General features: G+C 45.3%; 1 protein-coding gene across 1 annotated transcript in view; it reads left to right on the top strand.

Moving 5' to 3' along the window:
• Positions 1-3,048: 3,048 nt before the first annotated feature.
• The window catches only part of LOC116754524 (DNA polymerase nu-like), a 29,812-nt gene continuing 13,920 nt past the window's right edge, over positions 3,049-18,940 (top strand). The window contains exons 1-4 of the mRNA XM_032633225.1: positions 3,049-3,203; positions 5,735-5,814; positions 7,980-8,483; positions 15,665-15,861. Of these exons, the coding sequence (XP_032489116.1) occupies positions 8,160-8,483; positions 15,665-15,861 (521 nt within the window). The 5' untranslated portion in view covers positions 3,049-3,203; positions 5,735-5,814; positions 7,980-8,159. The remainder of the gene's footprint in view (positions 3,204-5,734; positions 5,815-7,979; positions 8,484-15,664; positions 15,862-18,940) is intronic.

Here is an 18,940-nt window from a genome sequence, read left to right as displayed (position 1 = left end):
GGGGTCTTTTTTTGTTTGTACTACTTCAGAAAAAGTTGTTTTTTTTTTTTAAACAGAAAAACCAAAAACAAAGTCCATAATCCCACATTAAAAAAAAAATTTGGGGTGGGGGACTTCTCTGGTGGCGCAGTGGTTAAGAATCTGCCTGCCAATTCAGGGGACATGGGTTCAAGCCCTGGTCCGGGAAGATCCCACACGCCGCGGAGCAACTAAATCCGTGTGCTGCAACTACTGAGCCTGCGCTCTAGAGCCCGCGAGCCACAACTACTGAGCCCACGTGCCACAACTACTGAAGCCTGCATGCCTGGAGCCTGTGCTCCACAACAAGAGAAGCCACCACAGTGAGAAGCCCGTGCACTGCAACAAAGAGTAGCCCCCACTCGCTGCAACTAGAGAAAGCCCACACGCAGCAATGGAGACCCAAAGCAGCCAAAAATAAATAAATTTATTAAAAAAATTTTTTTTTCTTTTTCACATGTTCACACACACACACACACACACACACACACACACACACAGTGAAAGGGTTTATATGTACATTGTTTTCTTAGTTCAAGGCTTTTTCTTTGTTGAAACATCTCCCCTTGTTGCCTCCCCGTGTTAACAACTTAGCGTATGCCTTTTATGTTTTTGTTTTCATGATAGTGATTATAGCTTGTGTGTGTGTGGCTATGTTGTGCCACCCAGACCTCCGCCTCCTTGGATGGGATTGGCTGAGGGCTTTGTTGCAACTGTATCACATTTGAGCTTCCACTCCCTCAGTCCTTCTGCTCCCCAAGAGCGTCCCCAAGTAAACGTTTGCAGGAAAAGCTCAGTCTGGTCCCCAGGGAACTTGATCTATGCAGTGGGTGCCAGTAGTGGTCTGAGAAAGCAGACATGGCATTTTGGAATTTGGTCACCCTTAGGTGGGCTGGCACTGATGACTTCATCACAAGTTGTAGGTGAAATACGGATGGCAGCGGTGCAGTTAAAGCTTTTACTAGGGGTGGCTGGTCTGGCATACCAGTGCAAGCAGCTGTGCAAGCTGCTGGGCAGTACTATGTATTTGAAAAGAATAGGGCAATGGAAGAGAATGGCATTGGTGGCTGTGGCTGGGTCCTTTGGAAAAAGACAAAGGCCAAGCGTGGTTAATTAGCAATTAAAGGGTAAATGTGATAGCCAGAGGGCTCACCTGCTAGCCTGTGAAGAGACCACCTGCAGTCACAGCCCCCCCCCCCCCCCAACCCCAGCCTAGTATGGCTGGTAGAGCTCCAGAGGAGGTTGGATGCTCAGCCCTGGCGGGTGTTCTACCTCAAGGTCAGGGCCTTGACCAGGAAGAGGGACCTGACCCTGAGATGCAGGATGGGGACGTCTCGATTGGTGCATTCAAGTTTGAATCCCAGGTACCTCTGGGACCTGCAGAAGTAGCTACTCCTCTCTGTTAAAGGCCAGCCCCCTTCTCTCTACCCGCCTCTCTACCCTTAAGTTCCCCAGCTTAAAGACAGTGCAAGAGGGTTCTATCTTGAGAAATAACACATCCTCCCTCAGGAAATGCCACCTCCTCTTTTGGCCATTAAGTCACTACATAACCTGGCCAAGAGGTACCAGGGCCTGTTAAGGGAGTGGATGAGACGGGCTGGTCAGGGAACAGAAACCCTATAGTCATTGGAACAGGGAAAGTTTAAAGCATTATTAACTAGTAATGGGATTAGCTGACAAGAAGTAAAGAAAACTGAGGATTACAATAATAGGAGACGCAGGGAGCATCTACCTGCGGCAGTGTCGAAGGAAGGAACAAAACTAGAATGACCTGGCCAGGTGACGTCCACCAGCCTCTGTCATCTATTGTCCCTGTATGGGCAACTTGGGCTCTTTAATGGAGTGACCATGGGGCTGGGGCGGAGGCCACGCGTGTGCCCAACAGCATGGCGCTCCCACTCACCAGGGCCGATCTCGCCGTTGCCTCTGTTGAATTTCCAATGACACACTGAACTCTGGGTCCCCAATAGTACTGAACTTTGAGAACAGTCACTTGGGGGCTAGTTGGCAATACTGGACCCCTTGTGCCCCCAAAGGTGCCGTTATTCGTCTCGACTCGAATCCACACGTATTCCAGGCACGGGTTTGCCTTTCCCATATGCAGGGCCTCAGTGAGCTCCATAATACAAGGCTCACAGAGCCTTTGACCCACTGACACAGAATCCTGCATAGCATCGCCCTGGATATAGGGACCCACTTTACAGCAAAGGAGCTGCATTGGGCACATGATCGTGGGACCCACAGGTTCCGTCACAGCCACACACCCAGAAATGCCAGCCCAACAGAGTGGTAGAGTGGTAGAGCAGGCTGAGCTCAGGTGACCTCCAGGCTGCAGTATACACTGTACATCAGTGACCATTGCAGGATGCAGTGGCCCCAGTATAGATAATTAAGGGCTCTGGGAGCCAAAAGGTGGCAGTGGGAGTGGCCCTGCTACCATCACTCCCAATGCCCCTCCCAATCAATTTGTGTTTCTCTCTCCAGATACCTCTGGGTTCTGCGGGTTTAGTCTTGACTCCCCAGGGGAAACCCACCAGGGACAAAGGCAAAGTACTGTTCGATTTCAAGCTATAGCTGCTGCACAGTCATTTCAAGTTCTGTACTCCAGTAGACTGGCAGGCAAGTGAGCTACTCTCCATCCTGCTAGGGGTGACCTCCTGCTCACCAGAGGTCAGGGCTGCTGTTACATAATGGGGCAGGAAAGCATCTACGTGGCACCCAAGTGATGTGCTTGGCCACCTCTTGGTCCTCTGACCAAATTTGCTGGTAAATGCAGTGGCCGTGGCCTGAGAAGGGCATGGTGACCAGGGACTTACACCCCTCAGGGATGAGGGTTTGGGTCACGATCAGGCAAGCTGCCTAGACCAGCAGAGGTGCCAAGCCAGGGTGAGGGGAACCTCAGAATGGGTAGGAGAGGGAGGTGAATAGCATTTGCAGCTTTGAGACCAGCTGCAGGACAAGGACAGGCAGTTCACCCCATTAACCTTCCTTTTAAGTTCCCTCAGGAAGAGGCCCAGCAGAGTCCCGAAGGAGCTGCTCCCAGAACATATCTGAGCTGTGCAGTGTAGTGAACACTGTGGGTGCCCCGAGCCCCCCACTCATCACCCCAGCTGCTGCTCACCACACAGCCCCTCCCGATGGTTGCCTCAGCTGCAAGGGCACACCATTTTCCCAGGAGCAACCAGGTAATGACTGGTGGGTGCTGGGGAGTAAAGGCTCAGCTCCCTTGACCCTGTGGGGGACAACTATACAGGACCATGCCAGGTCCAGAGCAGGCCTTTGTAGCGGCCGCATCTTGGACCAGTCCTCCCTCCTTCACTCCCCTACAGACGTTGATCCTGAGAGCGCTACCCCAAAACCTTTCTGAATGCAAGCCTTCATCTCAGGGTCAGCCTCCCAGGGACCAGACCTGTGCCAGTGTATGGGTGTAACATACTCATGTACATGAATGGGGAGATTTGGTCATTGTTTTAAAAAATGGGATCATATTTTCACAGATCTCTGCTAATACAGCTCATTCTTTTCAATGGCTCTGTGCTTCATGGTGTGGATGTTACATAATTTATCCATCGACTGCCCTCATGATTGGTATCTCCTTTGTTTTCAGTCCTTTGCCGTAAAGCAATACTATCATAAATGTTTTGCTTTAAACCTATTTACTGTTGCACATATTTCTGTGAAACAGATAGCCAGGAGTGAGGTGGTTTGGTTAGATGATTTATATATTTATATCTCTTTGTTTTTATTGAGGTTACAACACACACACACAGAGCACAACTATCCTAAGATTATAGTTCAAAATTTCACAAACTGAACACCCGTATAACCTTCACCCAGATCAAGAAACGGAACATTGGTAGCATCTCAGAGGCCCCTCTTTCCTCCCTTTGGGTTCGTTCTTTTCTTCCCAACTCCTGAGAGTGATGTGCGTATTTTTAACTTTAAATAAGTGTCGACACTGTGCTTTCCAAAAAGGTCCTAACCATTCGCATTTTTACCAGCAATGAGTGAGACTACCTCTTCTTCTCCATCTCCAATTATATTTGATTTGTGTTTCCCTGACTGCTAGTGAGTTTGGGTATTACATCATGTTTGTTTGCTTTTTGGATTTGCTATTTTGCGTGTTGCGTCTCCCTGTCTTTTGCTCACTTTTCCATTGAATTGTTTCTTTTTTGGTCAGTGTAACTTGTATAATAAAAATATTAACCCTTTGTCTTTTTTGTCCCAAACAGTTTTCCCAATGTATTATTTTCTTTCAGAAGTGGTGCTAGTTATACTACCCCTATTCATTAATCTATCCTTCTCTACTGCATTAAAATACCATCTTCGTTGTATATTAAATTCTCATAAGTCCTGGGGTCAGTTTCTGGATTGTCTACTCTGTTTTAGAGATCTTTTTGTCTATTCCTATTCAAATACCTTGTGGATTTGATTACAGTGCCTTTATAGTATGTTCTGATAATCTGGCAAAGCAAGTCTTCTTTTATTTTTTTAAAAAAACGTACCTTTCTGGGTCCTGCCTGGTGGTCCAGTGGCTAAGACTCCACATTCCCAATGCAGGGGTCACAGGTTCCATCCCTGGTCAGGGAACTAAGATCCCGCATGCTGCACGGTGCAGCCAAAAAAAACCCTTACCTTTCTTCTCTATTTTCAGACATTTAATATTTCATATGTACTTTGAAATTATTATTTTTTTCAATTAAAAGAACTCTGTAGGGTCTCTGATGAGAATTACATTAATTAAAAATATATATATTTATTTATTTATTTATTTATTTGGCTGTGCCGGGTCTTAGTTGTGGCACACGGGATCTTCATTGCTGCGTGCAGGATCTTTTAGTTGTGGTATGCGGGGTCTTTAGTTGAGACACGCGAACCCTTAGTTGCGGCATGTGGGATTTAGTTCCCTGACCAGGGATCGAACCCAGGCCCCCTGCATTGGGAGCATGGAGTCTTAGCCACTGGACCACCAGGCAAGTCCCTGCATTAAATTTATATTTAGGAGAATTAAATATTTTGTTCATATCTCAGTGCTATGTATTCGCGTTTGTATAGATCATGCTTTATGCCATTTTATAAGATTTTAAGTTTCCATCATTGAGTGCCTTGTACTTTTCTTGTTAAATTAATCCTGAGTATAACTTTCCTCTATCGTCAGTGAAAGATTTCCCCCATTTGCATTTCATCGTTGTTATCGTTGCTATTAGAGAGAACGTACATCCCAGAGGTTACGAGCCGAAACTTGAGTCATGTTGCCTGGGGTTGAACCCAGGTTCCATCACTTCCTGTCCAGCCCAAACTTATTAAAATTAAAACAAAAGCTAAATGAGAAGTTTGTATTAATGATATTTTACTGAAGTTGTAATTGTTCCATTACAATATTATTCAGTCTAAGAATTTCTTCACCTTTAATACTTACAAGCTTTCTGTAAAATGGTGAACTTGGGTTTTCAGAATCAAGTATTCAAATGCAAATACCAAGTAATACTTTTTAATAAACTGCATGATTACATAGATCTGTCTCCAGTTAATTTGAAGATACTTTGCATAAATGTTTATTACAATGGTAGTATGCATTTTGGTTGTAAATTTTACTACATTGTTTTAATTAAGTAAATAATGAGTAAATGATTATAGAGGCTATTTTCAATGTTTAGCTAATTATATGATTTTAATTTCTTTATTCCCTCATGCTTCCTTTCTGTGTCTTGTAAAGCTGCAGAAGTGGTGGACAAATCCAGTGTTAGGTATTCAGTACTACCTGAAGATGGGAAGAATCAGTCACTGGAGAAAAAGGTGAAACCTTGCAAGTATGACTAATTCTAAACAGATAACTTTCATTCATTCAATAAATACTTATCAAGTGTCTACTATATGCTAGGCACTGTGGATGCAACGGTTAAAAAAACAAAAGGAATTCTTCTCCAGGAGCTGTAGTTTAACTTGTATGAGGGGACTAGGAAGACGGAGAAGCACGATATTTCTCTATGACGTGGTGAATTAGTGTCACTGTAGGAGACAGGGCCAAGTGCTTTGGGGACGATAGGGGAGATGGCTAACCCAGTTTTTGTGCTGTTTCGTTCAGCTTTTTCTGGGAGGTGGGGAGGGGAATCTGGGACGTTTGTCTGAAGTATGAACACTCTGACTTGAGGTCTAAAGGATGACTAAGAAATGGTCAGTCTAAAGATCCTCACCTTTAGAGAGTGGGGGAAGGACTTTGGGAAGAGTTTTTAGGTTAGGGGAAGAGAGCTTGGAACTTCGGGGTAGTGGAAATAAAGAGAAATTCAGGGGCTTCCCTGGTGGCGCAGTGGTTGAGAGTCCGCCTGCCGATGCAGGGGACACGGGTTCGTGCCCCGGTCTGGGAAGATCCCACATGCCGCGGAGCGGCTGGGCCCGTGAGCCATGGCCGCTGAGCCTGCGCGTCCGGAGCCTGTCCTCCGCAACGGGAGAGGCCACAACAGTGAGAGGCCCGCGTAACGCATAAAAAAAAAAAAAAAAAAAAAAAAAAAGAGAGAAATTCAGAAGGAAAAGGGTATAAAATTTGCAATGGGCGAGTTACGTGGTTTGGGCTTGGCAGAGAGATGAGAAGAGGTCATGTTATTACCCAAGACCTTCTATAGGAAGCAGTGGTGGAGGTGGCATAATAGTTAAGAGAGTGGGCTCTGGAGCAAACTACCTGTGTCCAAATCCAAATCTAACTTAGTCTGATGTAAGCTCCCTTAGTAAATCCCTGGATTGATGGGATGGTTATTTGCCCCTGAAGTGGAAGGAGCGGCATCTTTGACAGAAAAGGGACTGTGCAGCCCTTTGAAAGTGAATGGAAATTCTCTCTCCCAAAGGTGTTCAAACTGTGCTCCTTCGATCCCTAAGGCAGAGGTCTTCAAATCGTTTTGCTCCCTTTCTCACAAAAGACTTTTGAAAAGCCATGTATCTCCTGACATATTTTTAAGTTGACGTTTAAAATATTTATCACAAGTTTAAAAAGTTTCATAGGACATGATTTCTGGTGGATTAATAATATTGACATTTAAAAAACTTATATCACAGTTTAAAATCTGTCCACTAATATCTAAATACTATACTCTGATAACTTGACATCTACCATCATTCCTTTAAAAAATACATGAGCAGGATATTCTTCAACAATCTGAATTTTTATATTTACCTTTTCCTTCTTGACTCCTTTTCTTGTATACTTCTCCACAGAATTTTTATTTTGGAAGTCTTTTCTTAAAAAGCATATAATATTTCTCTGCAATAAAAATGACTATAAGTTTAAATTTTCTGTGATCATGTGACTGTGTTAAAACATTTTCTTTCAAAATTATTTTTAAAGTATTATTGGTATACGTTTGTTCAGAATAGCATAAATATATCATAAAATCTGAAAAATAAGCATAAAAAATAAAATTTTATTGTAAATGAATCCTACAATGAAACGGAGAGATACTTTTCCCCCTCGGTCAGTGAATTGATTAATGAATATTGCACATTGCTAGGTCGAAACAGGAAGAGGATTGGGCCGAACTGTGTTTTCAAAGAAACTTTAGTAGGTAGATTAACATAGTATCGACTAGTTGTGGTGATTTAATTTTCTCTATAAATGGCCTTTGGTTGGAAGTTGTCAGTGATTCATCCTCACTCTTAGGCACGTGTGCAGCACACTCCCCTCCGCGTGTAACATCTCCTGTTACACGCATGGTGCCAGCGCAGGGCTGTGGTGCGAGACTGTCTAAACTAACTCCTGCCTATTCCAGCCCAGGATGCAGATATGCACTCCTACCTGGTTGAGAAAAACCACTGCTCTGGAAGACACTCCATAGTTCATTAGAAAGTTGGGTCATAGTTAATGCGAAGCTGTGTTCCCACTTTACCTTAGATGAGTTTTATCAGATTTTACTTTGGTTTAGACCTGTCTTATGAATCCATATTCTAGTGAAATATTTTCCATTTTTCTATAGAATCTTAATTCTCTTACGAGCCAAACGTCAAGAGTTTCCATCAAGTTCTCTTCTCAGTCCTCCAGTATCAGACTCACAGATCAAGTGTCTACTGACCAAAACCAGAAGAATATCAGCTCATTGGCTTCTTCCAGGTGTTTAATTCCACAGTGTGACCAAGAGGCTTCAGTTCTACAGAAAATGGAACATAAGAGAAAACACGTACCAAAGGAAAGCATAAATAATGAAAACAATGAAGAAAGCATGAGTCTGAAAAGAAAACGTATCACATGTAATAATTCATCAGAGAAAACAAGTAAACTTACGGCATTGGAAGAAGATGCTGATGAGGTTGAAACCCACCTAAATTCTAGGAACTCAAAAGCATTCACAAACAATTTTTGTGATATTAGGTATTTGGATGCTTTGGAGAAAAGCCAGCTGATTGAAATGCTCAAACAGGCAGTAGCTCTGGTGGTAACTCTGATATATAAGGATGGCTCAACTCAGCTGAGAGCAGACCAGGTTAGTAAACGGTGTTGGTTTTTGTTTGTTTGTTCTGTTTTGTTGGCACCATGAAAGAAACCCATTTTCTTAGTGACTGATTTTGATAGGAGAGCAAGAAGTAAGATTTTAAGCCTTCTCCTTTCCCCCAGGGGTGAGTGACTGACACTGCATAGTTCTCATGAGGCTGTTAAGAAACTGCTGAATGTTTTCCATTTTATATTCCACCAGCAAAGTGTGAGTTTCCAAATTCTCCACCTCCTTGTCAATACTTGTTGTCTTTTTTATTTTAGCCATTCTGCTGTGTGTGAAGTGGTATTTCACTGTGGTTTTAAATTGTATTTCCCTAATAACTGGTGACATCAAGCATCTCCTCATATGCTTACTGGCCATTTGTGTATCTTCTTTGGTGAAACGTCTTGAAATTCAAGTCTTTTGCTCATTTTTAAATTGGGTTATTTGTGTTTTATTTTGGATCTGTAAGGGTTCTTTATATATTTTAATACCAGTCTCGTCAGATATATGATTTGCAGTTCTCCAAGTCTGTGGCTTGTTTTTATCAATTTCCTGATGGTGTCTTTTGAAACACAGAACTTTTTAATTTGATGAACTCCAGTTTACCAAGTACTTTTTTATTGCTTCTGCTTTTGTTGTTAAATTTAAGAATGCTTTGGGACTTCCCTGGTGGTCCAGTGGCTAAGACTCTGCACTCCCAATGCAGGGGGCCCGGGTTTGATCCCTGGTCAGGGAACTAGATCCCACATACTGCAACTAAGAGTTCGCATCCTGCAACTAAAGATCCTGCATGCCGCAACGAAGATCCCACACGCCTCAAGGAAGATCCTGCATGCTGCAACTAAGACCTGGCACAGCCAAATAAATAAATAAATATTGCTTTTAAAAAAAGAATGCTTTGCCTATACCAGGTCATGAAGATTTACTGTATTTTCTTCTAACAACTTATAGTCTGAGCGCTCACATTTAAACCTGTGACCCGGGACTTCCTTGGTGGTCCAGTGGTAAAGAATCTGCCGTACAATGCAGGGGACGTGGGTTCGATCCCTGGTCAGGGAACTAAGATTCCACTTGCTGCGGGGCAACTAAGCCCGCGCACCACAACTACTGAGCTCGTGTGCCTCAACTAGAGCCCACGTGCCGCAAACTACAGAGCCCATGCGCTCTGGAGCCCGTGTGCCACAACTACAGAGCCCACGTGCCCCGGAGCCTGTGCGCCACAACTAGAGAAGAAAAAAAAAAAACGCACACGCCACAACTAGAGAGAAGCCTGTGCGCCACAACAAAAGATCCTGTATGCCTCAACAAAGATCCCGCGTGCTGCAACTAGACTAACTATGGCATACCCCACCGTCCGGGTTTCCATTTCTAGAAAACTGCTCCCATCAGTAAACCACTCAACCTCAGGGCTGTCAAGAGGCTCATCTAGAAGATCAGGCCTGCTGGAGTAAGTTTGCTCTCTGGTCTCTATACACTGATGCACTAAGTCTCCATTCTTGGCCGCTGGAAGCAGAGTTGCTGGGTTCAGGGTTTGGCACACCTTTAAGGGAATGTCGGGGGTTCCATTAGGAGGGCCTGATATCTTGTTAACCTTCCTCCAGTCAACTAATGATGTCCTTTGACTTCTAGCACAGACTGTACCTGATGAGGGGTTAACACATCTAAGTGTTGTCCTGGGGTGAGCTGGGAAGCCTCATTAACCAATAGAGCCGTGGCTGCTAGTGCTCACAGGGAGTTTGGCCATCCCAGGGCCACCGAGTCCAGTTGTTTAGAAAAGTAAGCCACCAGTCTTTGATCTGGCCCCAGCTTTCAGGTCAGAACTCTGAGCGCTATCCCTGACCTCTCATGGAGTATAGGGTGAAGGGTTTGTCTGACGTTGGAAGCCCCCATGCTGGTGTCCTACTCAACTCAGTCTTTAGAGTCTCAAAGGCCCACTGGTGGCCCCTATTCCCTTTCTTCCCCCTTCAGAGCCTCATATAGGGGTTTTGCTGTAAGATCATAATTTGGAGTCCAGATACAACAGAACCCAGCCATCCTGAGAAAGCCTTGGAGTTGTCTCTTCGTGGTTGGAGATGGTAGTGCGCTAATTGCTGTCTTTCAATCCATGGCCAGGACTTGCACTCCTGGGGTCAAAATAAATCCTAAATACTGAGCACTGTTGTGAAATCTGAGCCTTTGTCAGAAAATTAGGACCTTAACAGTATTCTGAGCTGAGACTCGCTTTGTCTCACTACTTATTAGCAGATCATCAATATATTGTAATAGAGTTCCATTTTTTCAGGCTTAGTTCCCTCAATTCTTTTGCTAACGAGTTTCCAAACAAATGGGGACTATCCTGAAAGCCCTGCGGAAGCACTGTCCAAGTGTATTGAGTAGCCTCCAGAGGGGCAGGGTCCCTCCATTCAAAGGCAAAACAGGTATTGAGGGGCTTCCCTGTGGCGCAGTGGTTAAGAATCCACCTTCCAATGCAGGAGACGTGGGTTCTATCCCTGGTCAGGGAACTAAGATTCCACCTGCTGCGGGACAGCTAAGCCCACAGGCTCTAGAGCCTGTGCACCGCAGTGAAGATCCTGAACGCCACAACTAAGACCTGATGCAGCCAAATAAATAAATATTTTATATATATATATATATATATATATATATATATATATATACACACACATTTTCCTCCCTTTCCAGAAGAAATTTTTTAAAAAATGGTATTGAGATCCTGGATGTAGAGAAATACAGAAAAATGCATCTTTGAGGTCCAACACAGAAATACTGAGTGCTTCCTGGCACTTGGGCAAGGAGGGTGTGTGGGTTTGGCACCACTGGGTGAATAGGGATGACTGCCTAGCTCACTGCTCGTAAGTCTTGCACAAACCGATATTCCCCATCAGCCTTCTGAACAGGGAGGATTGGGGTGTTACAAGGGGATTGGCAGGGCCCAATGACTCTGTGTTTTAGGAATTTGGTGAGCAGCTGTTGGATCCCCCTCAGGGCCTCAGGCTTTAAAGGATATTATCGCCAGGAGCTGGGGCCAGCTGGGGTTGTCGTTTGGCCATCCCACAGGAGGGTGCTCAGGACATTCCCTTTCCCGGTGCCCCTCCTTCCAGAAAAAGGCACACTGATTCCTGCCCAGGTGGTTCCTGGGCTGCTGGTCTGGTCTTCTCAGCTGTCTAGTGTCCCCTCAAGATGGCGGGTGGATCAGAGCAGCTAAGAGCTGTGTTTTCTTTGTTAATCTCCTATCCGTGTTGGCCTCCTTTGCCATGTCCTCGTTGTTATAGACGTTGAAGGCCTCCTCTACCAAGGTTCACAATGGGGTTTGGGGCCCAGCTTCAAGCTTTTGTAATTTCCTCCTGATATGAGAAGAGGACTGGGTGATAAATGGCATGGCCAATAGTGACCTCCCTTGTGCAGACTCAGGGTCTGTATTGGTGTACTTCCTGAATGCCTCTGTCACCCGACTCAGGAAGACTGCTGGGTTTTTATCTTTTTCCTGTGTAATCTCTTGGACCTTATCATAATTTACAGGCTTCACCATATGCCTTTTCATTCCTTCTGATAAACAAGTAATATAACGTCTCATCCTGGCTTGGCCTACATGATCCTCACAATCCCAGTTGGGGTCCTGTTGTGGGATTGCGTCACCAGTTCAATAAATCTGGTGCTGTGCGTTGGTGGCCACTAGGCTGTCTTTGTGTTCCCTGGCCTTTCTTAGTATACATTCCTTCTTGTCCAGGGGGCAACAGTGGTTCAGAATAACTGTAATTCTTGCCATGTCAGGGAAAACATTAACCCCAGCATGGTAAATTTGTCCCTAAACTTGTCAGGGTTCTGTGAGAACCTGCCAAACCCCTCCTTACGGATTCCTAAGTCTCTCATCAAGAAGGAGGCATGCACTCTAGTAATTCCCTATTCCCATCCGCTACTTCCCAGAGGGGGTAAAGGCCCTGTGGTGTGAAAGTGGGGGCTAATTTTGAACCTGATCAGGGCCCCATTGGGGACAGCACTGGGGGCTCTGGTTTCAGGGCTCCTGGCTAAATGGGGTAAGGTGGGGGTCGAGGGACTGAAGGTGATGTTGAAGGGGAAGAAGCCCAATGAGAAAGAGGCCCAATGTGCCAATGACTAGTTGGCGGTTGAAAGGGGATCTGTGAGAAAGTCTGGCTCTAAATCTTCTGGGGACAAAACAGAAATAGAGGCCACACACACAACAGGAATCCCTCAAACCGGGGTCTTGATAAAGTTTCATAAAGGCCTGCATGTAAGGGACCTCCCCCCACTTTGGGGACTGCTTACAATATTTTGGTCCAGTTGTAAAATGGTGCTAAAGTTAAGGGATCCATTCTGTGGCCAGTTCTTCCGGTCACCCAAGGCATATTGGGGCTAGGCTGTGTTGCAAAAGAAGATGGTTTTTAAACCATCTAATTTAAACTGTCCCGAATTTTTAAGAGTTTTAATCTTTGGGGGCATTTCCCATGTTTACATATAAATCTGGCGGCTAACAAACAGATCCTGCAGCTGGATGGAGTCCTCAAGACCCGGCATAACAAAACCAAAGGGTGAGATGACAAAGGAAATCTCAGAACTCCCTTCCCCACAGTTGAGCACACAGGACAGAGAAATATTGGGGGGTTGTGCAAAGTTCACCTCAACAGGGGCCTCGGGGGCTGGGGGTTTAGATGTATGAAGTAAGGAAAAAGAAATAGGAGAAAGAGAGAAAACCTGCTCTTTCAGCCTGCCTCTCTGCGTGTGTCTATTCAGGCAGTCCCAGTCTGCCGTGCGCTTCCACAAGGGCCAGTGGAGAGAGGCACTCCGTCCACCACCCACCAGGGTGATCAGACCCAGAAACCAGTGCTGGTGGGACTCTAACCCACAACTGGGACTTTAACCCAGGAAAAAGAAGTTGAGAAGTTTGTGACGACTGGGCTTCCAGCCACTGCACAGTATGAGGATTGAACCTCTGTCACTCTCAGAAATCTCCCCTCAAGGAAAGCCCACCGGCCCAAGATCTGCACGGTATGAGGCAAGCCTCTCCCACCTCTGTCACCTGTCAGGGTGAGCCGGTGCCAGCCAGAGGGAGCATGGTCTCACCAACTAAGGAGTTAGGCTGTAGTTGCCCAACACTCACTTCTCAGAAGGATGCGACAGAGAAGTAGAGAGGACAGAGAAAGGGGTTTTAGAGAGAGGTCAGAAGAGGGAAAATGGAAGGGGAAAGCTGCCTGAATGAGGATAGTGACACCCCTGGGGCAACCGAAGGCAGACTTACCAATCCCTGCAGCACTGAAGCAAAGATTCAGGTGGCCACGTGTCAGCTGCAAGGAGGCTGCAATCAGCTGTACCAGATGGGCCCAGATCCTCTCTCAGAGGGGCAAGGAAAAAAAGAAGGCCCCACAGGTCCCAGCAGAGTTGCCAAAAAGTGTTACCAACCTGGGCCCTTGGACTCTTTAATCAATAGAAATCGACAAGAGGCCAGATGAGAATTTCAGGCAAGGCTTTATTGGGGCTCGTGGTACAGCACAAGGGAGCAAGAACAAGAGACAGGTTCCCTTGCCTGCCCCCTGAGAGGACCTGCTTGGGTCCTTAAATGGGGTAAAAATGGGGGTGGGTCTGTGCGTTGGGCATAAGGCACACCTTAGGGGTCTGCCCACCCCCTTGGTGGTGCCATGTGCAGAGATGATGCACCGTGCCCTGCTTTTGCTCCCAGCACCTCAGAAATGGCAGTTTGTGGCCTTTTTGTATCCTATTGCTTATTATTGTCCCAGCTTGCCCATGCATGCCGTTATTTTTAGTCACTTGTAGTTTCTTTGTATCCTATTGCTCAAGGAGACATTTGTCCAGGTGCAAGCACTCTGGTAGAGGATCCCAAGTCCCAGCCTGGCTCAGTTTTGCCATCTTAGCAGTACTGAATTTTCTGATCCATGAACAGGGGGTGGCCTTTCATTTATTTAAAACTTCGATTTCTTTTAGCAATGTTTTGTAATTTTCAGTGTAGTGTATAAATCTTGCTTTACCTTTCACTTTTTTTTTTTTTTGGCGGTACGTGGGCCTCTCACTGTTGTGGCCTCTCCCGTTGTGGAGCACAGGCTCCGGACGCGCAGGCTCAGCGGCCATGGCTCACGGGCCCAGCCGCTCCGTGGCATGTGGGATCTTCCCGGACCGGGGCACGAACCCGTGTCCCCTGCATTGGCAGGCGGACTCTCAACCACTGCTCCACCAGGGAAGTCCTACCTTTCACTTTTGAAAGGCATTTTTATGGGGTAAAGAATTATAAGTCGATAGTTTTTTTCTTTCAGTAGTTTAAAGATGTTATGCTGCTGTCTTCTAACTTGCTTTGTTTCCCATAAGAAATCTACTATCACCCTTATCTTTGTTTCTTTCTAGGCAATGTGCCCCATCCCCCCTCCCCAGCTTCTTTTAAGGTTTTCTCTTTATCACTGCTTTCAAGCAATTTGATTATGATGTAACTTGGTGTAATGTTTTTCATGTTTCTTGTACTTGGAGTTTATTAATCTTCTTGGTTCTACAGCTCAGCTTGGGAGAATTGACATTATTATTTTGAGTTTTGTAGTCCTTAAACATGTATGTGTCTCTGTTATGGAGGTCTTCTCTGATTTCTTTCATGAGTATTTTATAGTTTTCAGTATACAGATCCCATACATGTTGTATTGATTTCTATCTAAGTATTTAATTTGGTGGAATAGTTATTATAAATGGTAATTTCTTTTTTAAAAAGTTTATTTGTACATGCTCATTGTTAGTGTATGGAAATATAATTGATTTTTGTATTTTGATCTTGTATCCTGCAACTTTGCTAAACTCACATATTAGTTCCAGGAGGTGTTTTGTTTTATTTTGTTTTGTAGATTCCTTTGGGTTTTCTACACAAACATTTATGTTATCTGTATATAGGGACAGTATAGTTCTTCCTTTCTAATTTATATGCCTTTTATTTCTTTTTCCTGCTGTATTGCATTGGCTAAGACTTCCATTATGATGTTGAATAGGGAGGAGACCAGATTTGGAGAGTGAGATCATGGGTTTGGCTTTTGACCTTGATTGTCATTAAAAGAGGTATTCATTTACAAATTTTAATTTTAGGCCTTTTCTTTCTGCTTAATTAAAAAACTTGACAGATCTTTCTTGAATAAATGCATTGTTTATGTTTGATTTTGGAACTTTATTTTATTGTGTATTCACAGGCTCTGGCTTCCTCTGTTGAAGGCATTGTGATGTTACCAAGGAGCCATGCAGAGAAAGGCAGTGGTCCTCTGGCTGCCCCAGCCTCTGACAGTGTTCTGGAGGAAGGCTTCATGCCCAGTGATCAGTGTATCTACATAAAAACTGAGCCCTCTTCCATTTGGGACCAAGAACAAGAGGCACATCATCAATTTGCCAGGTAAGAAATCTTCACTAATTACCTTAAATCCTACTTATTCACCTGCTTTATCCTAATTTAGAGTTTCCCAAGCTCCAGTTTTAGTTATTTAAACTTTCAGAAGTTTTGTTTGAGCACATGAAAATAAAATGGATCTAAATGACAGAAACCGCTACAAACACCCTCTCTCCCTCAAAGAGCTTCTGGAATGGAGGGTCCATCCATGGGAGCCAGCTCCGGGATTTGAGTCAACATCGCAATGAGAGGCTGGTGAGAAAAGCGTCATCTTAAGGCGTGCAAACCCACTGTCGCTGCGGGAGCCCTGGCTGATTTCCTCATTACACTTGTTCTCTCACTCACGGCCTTGGAAAATGAAGTTAACACTGCCTTCAAAGAGTAGATAGTCCTCAGTACCACCGAGATATTACTAATTTCAAAGCTTCATTCTGTGAAAATAGAGAAGAAATGTCTCACTTGTATTTCCTGCCTAGAATCTTAGAATTTCAGAACAGGCAGGGATGCTTCTGCTGCCCCTTCTCAAACCTGAAAAGTCTCGTCGTGGGTTGGAGCCTGTGCCCCTCATCACTGTTTCTTTGCTCACATTGTCAGCCTGACTCACTTCTGCTTTGGGTGGGGACATCCACTTCCTGTTTGCCCAGCCCTCTGCACTCAAGTCAGTTAGGTGCCTGGAAGGAGCTCCTTGAAGCCACTGCCCTGAAGAGGGTGAGAAGGTGGGGGCCTGGTCCTGGCCCTTCCTGCCTAATACATTCTCGCTGGGCTCTGGGTGGGTTTTAGGTAGTTGTTGTGTCGGTTCCAGCCTACAGATAGTGATGCTGTCTAGGCTAGGAGTGCCTGAGGCACTGGTTCCGCCTGTATTCCTCACACCAAGCCCCCACAGACATTTCCACCATAGGGGCCAACCACTGTAGCTGGACCAGCCCTTGTGGTTCTTATGATCACAGGACACGCTTCAGCAAAAACCATTAGGGAATTTGAGGAACAAGATTTATCACTCACAAGTTCTGGAGAGTACACAGAGAGGTTATGGGTAGAGCAAGAGAGAGAGAGAGAGTGCATGGACCTGGGCCTCTGCCCTTATTAGGGTTTGAAGGTGGGGTGTCTAGGTTTTCACGGATTCACTCTTTACTGGCTAATTTAAAGCATAAGAGCGGGAATTAGGGCACAGGAAGGTTGAGAAGCCGTGTCATCACACAGTCGGTTATCTGGGTTACCCAGGGCTTTCTGGAAGAGGGAGCTTCATCTGGTTCCTTCTCTGGTTGTTTTGCCAGCAGCTGTGTTGCATAGCTGGCAACATGTCTATTCAGGATGGATGTCTTTGAAATGGATGCCTTGGCAATCAAAGCGTGATGTCAGGCATGTACACCACAGTGTGTACATGGGATGATGTTTGACAATAGAGCACTCTGCTCCCAAGAACCCGTAACCTTTTTTTCCCATAATTTTCTTTTGAAAGAACAATTGGGCAGGCTTTTTCTACGGAAGCCCTCTGTGAGAATAGGGCCCTAACATTCGGACAGCGCTTTCTGAATTCTGGATTTCTATATTCTACTCGACATTCTCCACTTGGACATCTGATGGTCACTTCAGCTCCGATCCTCCCTGTGCCTTTTGTTTAGCAGATGTGGCATAATTGACTTCTGTAACTGACTTAGAAAATACACTGTGTTTTAGCCACTTTGTCTTACAAGATATTCTTTGTGTCGCTTGTCCTTTCTTAAGCTAGAAATCAGCTAGGGTTTGTCTCTTAGTGGGAGAGATCATAGTTGTTAGATGGCCTTATTGAGAACTTCCGGGTTTCCAGCTACAAGAGCATCAAAGTGGGAGGATGCTCCAGTAGTCCCAGCTTAACTCCCTCATAAGCTGCCCCCACTCCTACACACCTCTCCAGGTCCAGCAGAGGCAAGACCTGAAGCTGTGCTGTCAGCAGTGGCCCTCTTCAAGGAAAATCAAAGTGAAAGCGCACAGAAAAATGCAAAAAGCCTGAAACTGTCTGCCTGCGGAGCAAGCAGAGCTAATCGGACCCCAGGTTTCCTTCTTCCTCAGCCTTCTCTGAAGACCCTCACTGATGTATTAATAAGCAGTTACCATAAAGGGGGATTAATACCTTGGGCCCTGGCAGCAGCAAGATCGGGTCTCAGACCTCAGCTTTGCCACTTCTCACTTGTGTAAGGCTGGGAAAATTGTTTCACCCCTCCGAGCCTCAGTTTCCTCACCTGTAAAATGGATCTAGTGCCTGCCTAATGGGATTATGATGGGGTTTCAACACAACAATCCTCGTGAAGTGTTTAGTGTGGTATTCGCACATGGTGAGTGTTTGATAAACGTCAACTGTTATGAATCCCATATTCAAGGAGCTCTTGATTTAATGGGCCAAGGTAAATTACAGTATCGTAGATGTGGTCCCTGCTGTAGCAGGTGTGTGGCCAGGAGTACTAAAGGAACCGGGAACCGGGCAACTCCCTGCCCAGGGAATCAGGCACCTGAGCAGTTTGTAGAAATTGTGGGAGGGAAATTTTAGGCAGGAATACAGCATGTGCCTGTGGCCCTGGAGTGTGAGAGGACGTGCACAGTCTGGTGATGGAGGAAGGAGAATCCAGTGTGGGCAGAGGGTAGACTGGGGGTGTGCTGGGAGCGCAGGCTGGGGCCAGCTGGGAGGAGTCCAGGGTGCGTCGGCTCTGCTCAGGAGCTGGAGGCTGAGTCTGTAGGTGGTGGTGCTGCACCCAGGGATTGGCTCTGAACAGTTGTGTGAACTTGAGTTCATTACTAGCCTCTTTGTGTCTTGGCTTCATCATCTGTAAATTGCAGATAATAAGTAACACCTACAAAAAATAACGCAGGAGACTGCATATAAGAAGTTTATTTGGGGTCTTAAGAATCGCAGTTCAGGAGACAAAGATTCAGGAACCCCGAAAGAGTGTTCTGGGGAAGAGAAAGAGTCAGGGACTTATAAAAACAAAAAGCCACAAGATTGTCAAAAGTTGCCTGGCAAGAATTGGGGATTGACTCTGATACAAGTCAGAAAAGATTTGTCCTTAAGGAATCACGAATTGTTTCAGGGTAGGGGTCTGACAAGTAGATA

The sequence above is a fragment of the Phocoena sinus genome, chromosome 5 (assembly GCF_008692025.1).
Source record: "Phocoena sinus isolate mPhoSin1 chromosome 5, mPhoSin1.pri, whole genome shotgun sequence".
Taxonomy (NCBI): Eukaryota; Metazoa; Chordata; class Mammalia; order Artiodactyla; family Phocoenidae; genus Phocoena; species Phocoena sinus.
This window is presented reverse-complemented; position numbering and strand designations above follow the sequence as displayed.